At 40.4% G+C, this 14,590-nt stretch overlaps 1 protein-coding gene across 1 annotated transcript in view; it reads right to left on the bottom strand.

The window, feature by feature from the left end:
• Positions 1 to 14,590, bottom strand: part of LOC102993801 (cytochrome b5 reductase 4) — a 100,508-nt gene that overhangs the window by 19,361 nt on the left and 66,557 nt on the right. The window contains exons 12-13 of the mRNA XM_055087691.1: positions 13,528 to 13,650; positions 33 to 173 (exon numbers count right to left, since the gene is read on the bottom strand). Coding sequence (XP_054943666.1) covers positions 33 to 173; positions 13,528 to 13,650 — 264 coding nt within the window. The remainder of the gene's footprint in view (positions 1 to 32; positions 174 to 13,527; positions 13,651 to 14,590) is intronic.

Here is a 14,590-nt window from a genome sequence, read left to right as displayed (position 1 = left end):
AAATGTTTCCGCAAAGCCTCTGCTTGCCTTACCTGTAATAGTGAGCTTGAAGTAAACATGTTGCCCAGTTGGCACCTGAAGACGTGTGCTTGGTGGCAGCATCAAGCAGAAAAGCTTCATATCATGAGTCACATCTTCCTTGGAAATTAACTGGCACTTTCTGTAGTACAAACCTAGAAAGTGATTCGTTTTCTTAGTGATGAATAAATTCAATAAGAAGTACTCTCAGACCTACCACGCAAAAACACAGGCTCAGCTTTTGCTCTTTAGTGAGCTTGAGTTTCACTAACAGGCCTACGACATTTTAAAAATTCGTCAGTATTTTGAAAATCTTATAGTGTTAGTTTTTTCCATTTTATTTCCTGCGATATCCATTTTCTAAAACCTGTAAGTACTTCTGTAATTTGAAAAATAAGCTCTATAAAATGAGTGTTATTTCCTCATGTCTGTTGTTATAGCATGTTAAAACCATTATAGCCTAAGAAATTAAAGTCTAGTTTATTTCTTCTTAAATTTACTTTTAAAAATAATTCCATCCTTTAAGCCTATAACAGCTATATAATTAAATTGTAGGTGTGAAAAATATTTGATAATCAACAAACTCATTCTAAATTCTTTTCTTACAGAATGGAAGAGTCCTGAAACTCAAATATTTAAGGTTTAACAATACCAGCACTATTCAATAACTTAGAAATATTTCTTTGATAAAGGCAGGAAAAATATACATTCTTGTGTCTCTGTATCTGTGTATTATATATACACCAAGAAAATTCATATGTATATGAATTATAGAACATTTCAATGGTCAAAAAATGATTAAAACAAAAAAGAAACTTAGGTTTAAGGGTGTAAGTTCTGATTATCTGGAAAATTAAGTGAAAAACTGAAGGTGCCAAGTTTGTGGTACTAAAATACAAATAAACAAAAGGAATCAAGTATTTCTATAAATATGGGAAATATCTGAAATTAATACCCTAAGCTCAGGGAATACTATTTGTATACAGAGCAAAATAATACCACTTGGATTGGAAGATCTTGTTATAGAAGTTCTGAAAGCATGAATATTTTCACTTGTAAATTTTCTTTCGGATGTAAACAGCATGCCAGAGTAGACTTTGCTTCATAATTTCCTCTCTTTTATAAAACAGCATTTACAGAGATGTCAGGAATTAATCCTAATAAAGCATCTTATTATCCTAATCATGCTCTTTTTTTTAACCTAAAAATATTTAAGTAGGTGCAGAAAGATTTACTCCAGACCTTAGGATGTGAAGGTCCTATATCGAATAATGAACGGTTAGTGGAAAACGAAATTTCACATAGAATCCTAAGACATCATTTTGGCCACAGTTTCATCCAATTCTTTTCTTCCCTTGTCCCTTTTGCTCCCAAAGACCCTGGCCACTAAATCTTTCCATCTGTCACCATGGTAGCTCGGTATGCACATAAACTTAAAAGAGTGCATCGTTGCCAGGGCAAAGCTTAGACCAGATTACAGCTAAGGGTACCGCCCCAGAGTTATCCCGGAAGGCCTAATCCAGTACTGGACCGACGAAGGATCAAAGGACCTAGGCTCACGCCCAAGAAGAAATGAAGGTTCAAACGATCTCCTTATCCCTTCCTCTAGACCTTCCTGGGACCCAGAGTGGTAATACAATATGAGACGCCCATCTCTCTGTCTAAATACGTGGAAGTTATACATCAGACAAATAACTGCTAAATAAAATATGTTCTATGCTGTACCTTGAAATATACTTGCATAATGTCCTAGAAGGCTAGGTTCGAATTCAGGATTCTTGAACTCCTCAGAGCTCCATGCAGGAAGGTGGCGGAGGGATGGGAGCTGCATCCCCTTGACTGCCTATGGCCTGATCCCCCCTCTTCTCAGCCCCACTGTCTGACCCTGAGTGGAGCCTTGGGCAGGTGAGGGCGCACCAGCCCCTATGTTAAGGCTCATCTACTTGCTCTCTCCATAAACAGCCTTGGCCACTTCTTGGATAGAAGCAGATTGGGGGCCATTTGGGCAGGGAATTCTGGGGTTCCAGATACCCGGAGGGCAGTGGTGAAGGAAAGCGCCTGAACTCCAGGTGGAGAATTCTTCACCTGGCCACTCCTCATCCTGTGGGAGCCGTGCGGCTGGAGGAGAGCCCTTGTGTTCGCCTCCAAGCACGGAGTCCAGGCCAGGTGCCCCTCCTGACAATTTCACCTCTAGCCTTTACCAGAAAGGGTTTGCTAGAGCAAGTATGCACCTCTTTGACTACACTTAAAACACAAGGAAACTCTGGGTTCCAGTGATTGACTGGCTTTCCTTGTTAGAGAATTAACACAGTATTCCTGCTATTTAACACCACTGAGATAATTTCAACATCTTACCGATAAAATAATAAAACTGCCATAATTTCACAAGGACGTGCTAAGAGCACGTTCTAAATGTCTTACGGAAAATTTAAGAATGTTTTCGTCTTTCAGTTGCACTGAGGAGAGAAGTGTCACAGGCATGGACCTGAAAAATGGGGGAAAAGGAGTATAAAGCCGATGCACTGACGACCTCAGTCTGGAAAATGCCTGTATTGAAGGGTCAGGTTTTTGGTTTTATAAGCATAATTATACAAGAAAATGAGAAACTGAAAATAAATATGAGATGGTGAAACAAAAACATAAGACAGAAAACTGTCTGCCCAGAAACCTCACTTCTTTTTTTTTTAATCTTTATTTTTTTATTGAAGTATAGTTGATCTTCAATGTGTCAGGTGTACAGCAAAGTGATTCACTTAGACACACACACACGCACACAAAACACACATTCTTTTTCAGGTTCTTTTCCATTATAGGTTATTACAAGATATTGAATATATTTCCCTATGCTATGTAGTAGAGGTCCTTGTTGTTTACCTATTTTATATACAGTGGTGTGTATCTGTTAATCCCACATTAACTTCTTTTAATAACATACACATAATGTTGAGACATTCAGCGTAACACTGAAATGCTGAGGATAATATGATAATTTGGGTATCCTTTTTTCTTCTTGTTGAAAAGAAGCTATAGCTTTCCTTCTAAGGAGCAGACTTTCACAGGCTAAAATAAAGACAAGGTTCAGTGGGAGAGAGACATGAAAGAGAGCACTGGACTGGGAGTCCATACTGCCTTCAACCTGTCCTTCCTGCTCCTGGTACACTTTCTGTTTTTCGGGCCATGCTACACGGCATGCGGGACCTGAGTTCCCACACCAGGGATGGAACCTGTGCCCCCTGCAGTGGAAGTGCAGAGTCCTAACCACTGGAATTCCCCCTAGTACACTTTTTTTTTTTTTTTTTTTTTTGCGGTACGCGGGCCTCTCACTGTTGTGGCCTTTCCCGCTGCGGAGCACAGGCTCCGGACGCGCAGGCTCAGCGGCCACGGCTCACGGGCCCAGCCGCTCCGCGGCACGTGGGATCCTCCCGGACCGGGGCACGAACCCGCGTCCCCTGCATCGGCAGGCGGACTCCCAACCACTGCGCCACCAGGGAAGCCCCCTAGTACACTTTTAAAGCACCTATCCACTCTCATTTTCCCTGCTGGAAGCAGGGGCTTACAGAAGTTAAACAGCTTGCCCAAGATCACAGAGTCACTTGAGAAGATGTGGATGGGGCAACAAGCTATGAAAGTTTCTCGCCCCAACTCACAGGCCTTGTTCAAAAAATTTGAGAATCATCGTTCTAGAACAGTACATCGTTCTTTAGCATCTTCCTCCTTATTTTGACCACATCAGTTCAAGCATAAATGTTTACAGATTATCCCTCCACCCCTTACAACTCACTACTAACTATTTAATGTCCAAATTAAGGAACCAGTTCAGCAAGTCACCATCCATCCCAGGCACATCTCTTCTTCAACATCCCCAATTCCTACCGTTCTGATCAACCACAGGGTTTCTCAGCACTCTTTATTTACTACTTTCAATGACCTAAATACAGGTGTCCCCCGCTGTTCGAAATTTCCCTTTATGCCACTTATCTTTTATGAAAAATCTACATTAGTACCTATTTCTCCTAACTGAAAGAAATCCAAAGAGGATTTTCACTTTTATGAAAAACGGTGAAAAGGGAAAGTAGCATTCGGCGTTTGTTTTGCAGTGAGCTGTTACGGAGGCGGCGCGCACCCCGAGCAGAGAGAGCAGCGCCCCAAGCGCCTTCCCCGGGAACTACACTCAGCCTCTCAGAATTAAGCCGCCAGAACTTTGAACGGTGCCTGTGAGCATGTGCACTTCGTCTCAGTTTACCTCGTGCATCCGTGAGCTAGATGTGTCCTAGGGTAACTGCCTCTTCCCTTTACACCATTTCCACTTACGAAAGAGTCCACAGGAAGGCTCTACTTTTGGATAGTGGGGAAACCTGTATGATTTACTTACCTCCTAATTTGCAATCTACCTTTACCCATGTCTTCCTCTAAGATCTTCCTGAACCAACATGGGACAACCAGTTAGTGGAACTACACACTTAAAAAATGCTCCAATGGAAAATAAATAACCCCAAACATCAATACTAACATCTACAATACTTAAAAATATATTGATATACATACCTAGATATGTCCACGCAGAAAAACCCACAACCTACAGCCATTCAATTCAACAGACATTCCATTTAGAATCTGAGTTATGTAAGGAGGGAAATCCAATATTACATTCACACCTTGGAAGAGGCTCAGAGCAAGACATGATATTTTCTCTTAGCTCGACTTTATCAGAAGCCTGAAAGGGTGAGGCCGTATGTTGCTGAGACCACTCCGGTTTCTGGAACCTATTAAGGTTGAATAGAAAGCCTGCACACTTGAGGGGCCTTGCTCTGGGAGACATTTTTCATATGATGTGGTGATGGACTGGAGAGTTATTAATGACTGAATGAGATTCTAGTAAAGCGCCGGTTTCTTCTTAGCTGTGTATCATTTGATAGAAATGGTTCACGGCCAGAGACCAAGGGCTGGGCTGTGAGATAAGAGAAAATCTATATATTGGCCTCTGCCCCCGGTTCCTAGCACAGAGTTCCTAAAACTCTCATAATATCCTAAGCGATAAGAACACTGGAAGCATCTCTTGTTCTTTATACAGTAGCTCCCCCTTATCCATGGGGGATACATCCCAAGGCCCCCAGTGGATGCCTGAAACTTCTGTTTTTCTCCTATATATATGTACATATTATACAGTTGTACTTTATAAATTAGGCACAGTAAGAAATTAACAACAATAACTGATAACAAAATAGAACAATTATAACAATATACCATAATAAAAGTTATGTGAATGTGGTCTGTCTCCCTCAAAATATCTTACTGCACAAACTTTATGCCGTTTTCATCTTAACTAAGTACTTACCATGAACCGTGGCAGTAACTTTTGCAGTTTAAAGTACAACAGCAAAACTAGCACGGATTCCTTTTTTCTTCTTCACAATTTCACAGAGAGGATTTGTTCTCATGGTAGATCTTAGCGACCTCATAATTTGATTTTTCTTTTCCTTTCCTTGTTAAGACAAGAACTTTCACCCTTTCACTTAAAGGAAGCACTTTATGGCTTCTCTTTGGCATACTGGAATTGCCAGCATCACTTCCCTTGCGCTTTGGGGCCATGACTAAGTAAAATAAGGGTGACCTGAACACAAGCACTGTGATCCCGCGAGAGCTGATCTGATAACCCGGACGGCTACCAAGTGACTAACGGGTGCAATGCGCTGGACAAAGGGATGATTCACGTCCCCAGCGGACGCCTTGAGATTTCATCACACTACTCAGAACGGTGCACAATTTAAAACTTACGAATTGTTTATTTCTGGAATTTTTCATTTAATATTTCTGGACCACGATTGACTGTGGTAAGTGAAACCTCAGAAAGCAACACCACAAATAAGGGGGGAACCACTGTATTTGTCTTTGACCCTCATCTCTAACACGGCATTCCTAATACCCTTGTAAATTCCTAAGTAATAAGAGAATCAGGAACATTTTTGTTCTCATGAGGTGACTCTGGGTGGGCTCCTGGGTGAGTGCTGGTCCCCAGAAAGACTCAGCTATGATAGAAGTGTGGAATTTCCAGCCCCACGTCCCACCCACCCTCTGGAGAGGGGAGAGGGGCTGGAAATGAAGTTAATAGCTGATCAAGCCTGCGTGAGGAACCTCCATAAAATCCCAATAGCAGGGGGTTTAAAGGGCTTTCAGGTGGGCAAACACATCAGCACTGGGAGGGTGACAGACCTCAACTCCCCACGGACAGATGTTCCTGTGCTCAGGACCCTCCCAGACCTTCTCTCACCCTCCGCATCTCTTCCGTCTGGATATTCATCTGCATCCTATATCATATGTGATCTACTCTAGCAAATTCATCAAGCCCAGGGAAGGGGTCTTTGGAACCTCCCATCTATAGCCAGTTGGTCAGAAGGACAGGTGGTAACCTGGGCTTGCCACTGGCGTCTGAAGTGTGTGTGTGTTGGGGGACGGGGGAGGGATCATGTGGGACTGAGCCCTTAACCTGTGCGATCCGATGGTGTCTCCAGGTAGACAGTGTCAGAACTGAGTTAACTTGTAAGACACCAGCTGGTACTGCAAAGAACTACTTGCTGTGGAGAAAAATCTCCATGTATTTGGGACCAGAAGTGTCAGAAGCGAAGCGTTCTGTGTGGACAGTAAAGGAGACACGTAGGAGAGAAAGACAGCAGGGAGGAAGTGAGTTTTCTTCCTACACAAGAAAGAAAAAATCTGGGTTTTTCCTTTACAGAATCTGTCCCAGTTCATACAGCAGGGGTCAGCCTGATTTAGCCTCACTGGCTGTCTGTTTCTGCCCAGACAGTGACCTTGGTGAGCCATGAACTTGAGTGCAGGTTGCTGTTCAGAACACCTGAGAACAAGCGGAGCCTTCAATAGCTCAGTTGGTAGAGCAGAGGTCTGCAGGACACTTGAGAACAAACTCTTTTCAAGAACTATACAAATAGCTAACATTTTTGACTATGGATAAAATAACTCAAACCCATTAAGTCACTAGAATACCTTCCTATGCTGAAGAAACAACAAAGTTTTAGTTATTATATACTTTTTTACTTACTTTTTTTTTTTTTTTTTTTTTGCGGTACGCGGGCCTCTCACTGTTGTGGCCTCTCCCGTTGCGGAGCACAGGCTCCAGACGCACAGGCTCAGCGGCCATGGCTCACGGGCCATGGCTCACGGGCCCAGCCGCTCCGCGGCATGTGGGATCTTCCCGGACTGGAGCACGAACCCGTGTCCCCTGCATCGGCAGGCGGATTCTCAACCACTGCGCCACCAGGGAAGCCCTATTATATACTTTTTTAAAAGTATTATATAATTGCATTTATTTTGCTGTTTTTAAAAATTATTCAGCCTTTTCACTAACTTTGGTAAGACTTCGACTTAACCTCTAGTAGTATAATTTTATTATCCTCACCCAAACCACTCTTGAATATATGAATAAGAATACGCTCATAACACAGCTTCAAACACTAGGATGATAAATGTGTACAGGCACACATATTTCCATATACTGGGGTAAAACCTAATGAAGCAGTATTAGTAAATTGACAATAAAGCATAGATTCCTTTCTGTTTTAACTATTACTGTTAAAAATATACCTAAGGGCTTCCCTGGTGGCGCAGTGGTTAAGAATCCGCCTGCCAATGCAGGTGACACGGGTTCGAGCCCTGGTCCGGGAAGATCCCACAAGCCACGGGGCAACTGGGCCCGTGAGCCACAACTACTGAGCCTGCGCGTCTGGAGCCTGCGCTCCGCAACAGGAGAGGCCGCGACAGTGAGAGGCCCGCGCTCCGCGATGAAGAGTGGCCCCCGCTCGCCGCAACTAGAGAAAGCCCCTCGCACAGAAATGAAGACCCAACACAGCCAAAAATAAATAAATTAAAAAAAAAAAAAAAAAAAAAAACAATACCTAAAGTGGGCCTCCCTGGCGGCGCAGTGGTTAAGAATCCGCCTGCCAATGCAGGGGACACGGGTTTGAGCCCTGGTCTGGGAAGATCCCACATGCCACGGAGCAACTAAGCCCGTGTGCCACAACTACTAAGCCTGCGCTCTAGAGGCCACGAGCCACAACTACTGAGCTCGCGTGCCACAACTACTGAAGCCCGCGCGCCTAGAGCCCGTGCTCCGCAACAAGAGAAGCCACTGCAATGAGAAGCCTGTGCACCTCAACGAAGAGTGACGCCCGCTCGCCGCAACTAGAGAAAGCCTGCGAGCAGCAACAAAGACCCAACGCAGCCAAAAATAAATAAACTAAATAAATTTATTAAAAAAGACATAAAAAATTATTTAAAAAAAAATATATATATATATACCTAAAGTGTATTCAGGTCTTTTACTACCTCACCTAGACTGATGTGAGCTGAATCCTTCTTTCAAAGTGAGGATTTTATAGAGTTAAATATTAGCATTAAGTTAGGAGAAAGGAAGCTCTTTCTCCAAGACTAGATTCAATGGGGCCCTTAGACAATGGGGTCCACATCACAGCAAGGTTGTCACTAGATTTGAACATTTCTGTGCTTATCACTCTTCCTCAGTTCCATAACTAATAATTCAGCCAACATTATACACTGAAGTGCCTGAACTGCTTGAATTCTAAGTTTTTAAACTTCTTCTATTCTGCCTTTTAATAGAGTAAATAATTTCTTACCCATTTACAGCCTGCCCCATCTATTCTGTGTTTCTTCCTATTCAGGCCATTCCGCTAGAAATAAGAAGAAGACAGCAAAATGCCAGAGCATCTTATAGTTACTGTGCAAGCAACAACTTTACACCTGCTGGGCTGAGCAGACAATTTAAGAGAACAAAGCACAATGAAGTTTCTATCTGCTCTCCACAATATTTTCTTCTTTTCCAGTAATTCTGAACGCTTGTTTTAGGCAGCAAAGAAACACGGATGCGCAGGCAAGGAAGGGGAGGGGAGGGGTGAGGGCGGTTCTTTCTACCCCTGCAACAAGAGCTGTGGCTCACTGTGGCGGCGAACGGCTCGCCTGCAGAATCACAGGCTCCACAGAAAGCCTCCAGTAAGTGACTGCTCACAGAGCGCTGACAAGCACATCCACACCTACAGACAGTACTTCAGTGTGTGGGCACGCACGCGCATGTGGTGGGAGCAGTTAGGAAGCCCTGATGAAAGTATAGTTCAAATAATGAGAAACTGCCGTTTTTTTAGGTTAAAAGATAAATATCAGTGATTTCATACAGTTCAACTTGAATTATAAAGACAGTTATATATTTTTAACCTAGAGGTTTATAAACAGCTGCTGATATATCACAATTATGACACAATTTTTTAAAATCTTGTTTATAATTTTGTATCCCTATATTCATTTACTGAGCTGTTTGTTGGCAAATATGTATAACTGCCTTTGTCTGGTGATCTAAGTTCCCGTATTAAAGGCAATCACAATTAAAATAAACTTTAGGTTGGATACAAAAATAGCAATCCAATTATCTATTAGTTTCTGACTCTTAATAGACACAAGTTTGTTAGTCATAACACACACACACACACACACACACACACACACACAACTACTCACTCATAATCTTCATCTAGTCATCTTTGGGAAGAAGAAAATAATTGGAAGCGCCCAAGTTACGAATGGTAGTTTGGTTCTAGTCATATAATTTAATTTACTAACTATTACAGCTGGAGCAAAGGTAAAAACGAAGTAGTTTCTCTTCTCTCATTATGTTCTTTGCTATATTTGAATCTTTTGTGTAAGTAAGTTCTAGATTTGACATGAGAAGGTAGTGCACTAAGTCTTCAACTTACATGCTTATTTTCAAACTTAAATTTTTAAACTAAGAAATTTCAGTAAGAGGAAGCCAGCATGAAAACCTCCTTGAAAACCAAGGAGCCACGTGATAGACTGAACATTTGAAGCTACTGACAGCAAGTTAATCATAATCCTCTGATCATGTAAGTATTCAGCTTTGCTAGTGCGGAAAATAGCTTATAGCTTTTGTCATGATTTAAGGAAGAGAAAGGACGAAGAAGAAATTATCTATGCTAATTCTGTCAAACAAATTTTTTAAAAAATCCCCTAAACTCTGAGTCATTTTCCAAAGTGGAAAATCTAATTCACTGAAAAATACATGCATGGCTCTAATTTCAGACAAGAAAGCTCAAGCAAACTACGGGGGTTCATGATTCAAGCCAAAATGTATGGCAGGGATGAAAGAGTTCATGGAAAGCCTCAGGAAATTATAGAAAAGAATACTTGAGCAATGTTCATTCTATTTCCAAATGGAGGTCAGCCTGGATTCTCAGTATCATTTATTTCTAGGACTTAGCTTTTACCTGGTTTGCTATGATTTTCCAATCACTAGAGAGTCAGATAGTTTCAGGGCAACAGATTTCACTTTAATAATATCTCTTTTCATTTTCACTGTCTTTTATCTATTCTCTTCTCATCTGCTATATCACTCAGTTATTCCTCTATGTTCTCTCTCCCTACCTTATACCACACAACTGAGACCTCCTGCTCTGGGAAAATGACTCTATTTGAACTTTCCCACATATGGCTTACATTTTCTTTCTCTACCACCTGCAGAAGGTCTGGCACAATAAGTACCCAGTAATGATACCTGGAAAGCCCTTCATAGTTTTTTGGGGTTTTTTTAAAGCCACTTTCAAAACACTGCTTGATATTCACCTCTTTCATTCATGGAGAGTCATTTAAGGTCAAATTCATCTGCATCTGTTTGTTCACTTAAGGTAACCTTAGAATACATTCAAGTTCGCACTATGTAACGTGCTCTTAGCCTTCTACACACAGTATGTACTCAAAATACAGCTACGTGATACTTTTCTGAAAATTAAAATACTATCCACAAATATATTTTTATAATTTTAAATATTTAAAGATGCTAAACGGAATACATGCGGTTAGTTTCTTCTAACCCCTCCCTAAAATAACAGCAAAGATGGCTTTTTTTCTGTGTGTGTGGTTGTTTTTTTAAGGCCTAGCCGGCAAGGACAATAAGAACAGAAATAAAACAGCAACAGAAGTTTGGGAGCCGACAATGCAAAGAGACGACCGGTAACTGACTCAGTAGACTCTGTAAAGCTAAATCCTAAGCTAGACAAACAAAAAGCCAAGAATCAACCCATCTGTAATATGAGATCCCTTTGAGGCTCAGAAACTGGCAGGACCAAGTATCTCTAGAATCAGAGTGAAGGCAGAGCTAAAACCACTTTCTGGAAGAAAGTTCACTTAAGAAGCCTAGAAGCCGCCTCTCCCGCTTTCTGAAGTCCTGCCCTACTTCACACGGCCACATGACTGATTCTCTCCTATTCTGGCAAAATATCAGAATTTTGCTCTCTCCGTAGAGGGCAAAACAAAGGGTCTCTAGATTAGGTATATATTATAGGCTGTAGCCGGCAAGGACAATAAGAACAGAAATAAAACAGCAACAGAAGTTTGGGAGCTGACAATGCAAAGAGACGACCGGTAACTGACTCAGTAGACTCCGTAAAGCTAAATCCTAAGCTAGACAAACAAAAAGCCAAGAATCAACCCATCTGTAATATGAGATCCCTTTGAGGCTCAGAAACTGGCAGGACCAAGTATCTCTAGAATCAGAGTGAAGGCAGAGCTAAAACCACTTTCTGGAAGAAAGTTCACTTAAGAAGCCTAGAAGCCGCCTCTCCCGCTTTCTGAAGTCCTGCCCTACTTCACACGGCCACATGACTGATTCTCTCCTATTCTGGCAAAATAATCAGAATTTTGCTCTCTCCGTAGAGGGCAAAACAAAGGGTCTCTAGATTAGGTATATGTTATAGGCTGAACTGTGTCCCCCTCAATTTTCAATGTTAAAGTCATAACCCCCAGTACCCCAGAAAGTGACTATATTTGGAGACAGGGTATTTTAAAAAGTAAGTTAAAATGAGGTCATTAGGGTGGTCCCTAATCCGATGTGACTGACGTCCTTATAAGAAGAGGCAATAGGGACACAGACACACGCAGATGGCAGACCATGTGAACACAGCCATCTGTAAGCCAAGGAGGGGCCTCAGGAGAAGTCAACCCTGCCAGCACCTTAGTCTCAGACTTTTAGCCTTCAGACTGTGAGAAAATAACTTTCTGTTGTTAGGCCACCAAGTCTGTGGTACTTTTTCACAGCAGCCTTAGTAGACGAATATAGTATACTAGGCCAAAAAAAAAAAAAAAAAAAAGGAAATTAAGTTTACAGATATCCCAGCCTTCTTTTCCCATATAACTTCTGAAATGCTGGATGCGAGGTAGAACAGTTTACCCTAGAGACTCTGACAAAATACTGGTGTCAGACTTTTCCCGAAGAAACCATCCAGCCACATAGTAAATATTACTGTCAACAAGCCACACCCACATGCACAGAGTTTCCAATCAGCTTTTAGAGTTCCACCCTGAAATACAAGCAGACGGTCCAGGATCAGCAGACATTCAAAGAAAGCATCTAATATGAAAGACAGACCAAAATAAAAAAACTGTAGGAACAGAGCCTACACAGGGAGACAAAAACTCTCAAACACTATAATTCTTAAAAAGAGAAGACAGAAAATAGGATGCTAAAACAAAGGAACAAAAATCAAAAGAGTTCTCCAAAGTTAAAAATATGAGAGTAGAAATGAGTAACAAAACAGCAGAGCTGGAAGACACAGCTGAAGAAATCTCCCAAAAAGTAGAAGAAAAGGACAAAATTGAAAATGAGAGAGAAAAGACAAGATCATTAGAGAACTGGTTAAGAAGGCTTAAAGTAAGATTATTTCTAGAAAGTAAGAACAGACCATGGAGGGAAGAAATTATCAGTATTCCTCAGGCCCGAGGGTCTTAAGTTTCCATAATGGAAATATTAGCAAAAAAAGGATGAACATTAGGCACAGAAGTTGAAAGCAGACCCCCCATTAAGGTAAATCAAACTGTGAAATTTCAAAACACTTGCAAGAGGCAAATTCTACCAGTTTCCAAACAGAAAATATGGAGTGCATTCACTTTGTGAAAATTCATCAAGTAGAACACTTGTAATATGCACCTTTGCCTATAAATGTTATAGTTACATAAAAAGCTTTAAAAAATAAAGAAAGGAAGGAAATGAATGGTATCATCCTTCAGGAATAAACTCAGAAACTGGTTTAGGTAAGCAGAGAGACAGTAAATGTGCCTTCTTTAACAGAAAAAAAACTAGATGTGCCTACAAGGCATAAATTTAACTTGTTTGTGCACCTTTTATAAAAAAAAAAAAAACCTCAAGGAGTGAATGGTTGGACAAGAGTTTGAGTGGGTTTCTACATTTAGGTATCATTACCTAATGACCTTTGTTATGTCTAAACATTAGATAGCAGAGTCAGAAATTTAATTTCTGCTTAAAAAAAAAGGAGGATAACAGATACAATGTCCCTTTTCAACTCCTTAGAGAGAGATACAAGGACCCTTTGGCTCTCTCCAAGTGGCCTTCCAAACTCTGATACAACTGAGCCACTGACACATTTTCATTAACCCAGGACTTAAAATAATAGCACAACCTACCTGTATCTTTCTTTGGAATAAGTGAATTATGATTCTCCAGGGGATGACCAAGGCATTTCCAAGAAGTATTCTCTTTTTTCTTTAGGACAATCTCTATTTTTCCCACATTCTCAACAACTCGCACTGAAAAGAAGATAAATTCCATTTGTGTTCATTGATACTAAATATAAGGTTTTACTTTTAAACCAATCTTTCTCAAACAACCCACATGTCCCAATCAGATATGAATGACACTGAGCATTTGTGAGATAAATAAAATTTTGTGTACATGTTCATCAAAATTGTTTATGCCTTATATGGCGTTAAATCCAGTTTATGTTAGATTCAGATTAACTTCTTTCAAATTAATTTATCAAGGGCCAAACTAATACATAATGCTAGTTTTCATACACGCTCAAATAGAGCCATGGCAACTAATTAACACATAGCTTAAAAAAAACCAAAAACTTAAATATACAAATTAGCCATTGAATGGATCCACGAAAGCAAATTTAATTTATACTCTTTTAACATTTCTTGGGATCTGAGGGGTTCTTATGAGTGAATTCAGTAAACCAATATTGAGCCTAATAAACATACAAAAAGCTTCAGGAGAATGAATCCCAATAAAGTGCATGTCAATCTTTGATAATCAAAAATCTTTTAGATTCTCTTTTTATTTTTGAATGTTTAAAATAGTTTAGAATACATGAGTACAATAATAAAATAAACGTTTTAAATTGATTAAATTTTATGAATTGAATGTGCTTTTAAAGATCTAAAGTATATTTCTTTTTGTCTTTAGAAACAACCTGTCCTTCCTCACTGTAAACACATAATTCAGTAGCAATTTAACAACTTTTAAACACAGATTAATCAAATAAATTCAATTCAATGAGCACTGATTTGAAGCTTAACAAACATAAGAAGTCCTTGACTTTAAAGAGCTTAATTTATACAATTTACAGAACTTACTATGGTATAAAGAAAAGGGAAGGTATAGAACCAGCGTAAGGTACTGTGACAGTACTTTAAAACAAGAAACCACATGTATATATGAATATAGAATGGAATATTATTCAGC

This window comes from Physeter macrocephalus, chromosome 11, assembly GCF_002837175.3.
Source record: "Physeter macrocephalus isolate SW-GA chromosome 11, ASM283717v5, whole genome shotgun sequence".
Taxonomy (NCBI): Eukaryota; Metazoa; Chordata; class Mammalia; order Artiodactyla; family Physeteridae; genus Physeter; species Physeter macrocephalus.
The sequence above is the reverse complement of the archived record's forward strand: the minus strand, read 5'-3'. Positions and strand labels throughout refer to the sequence as shown.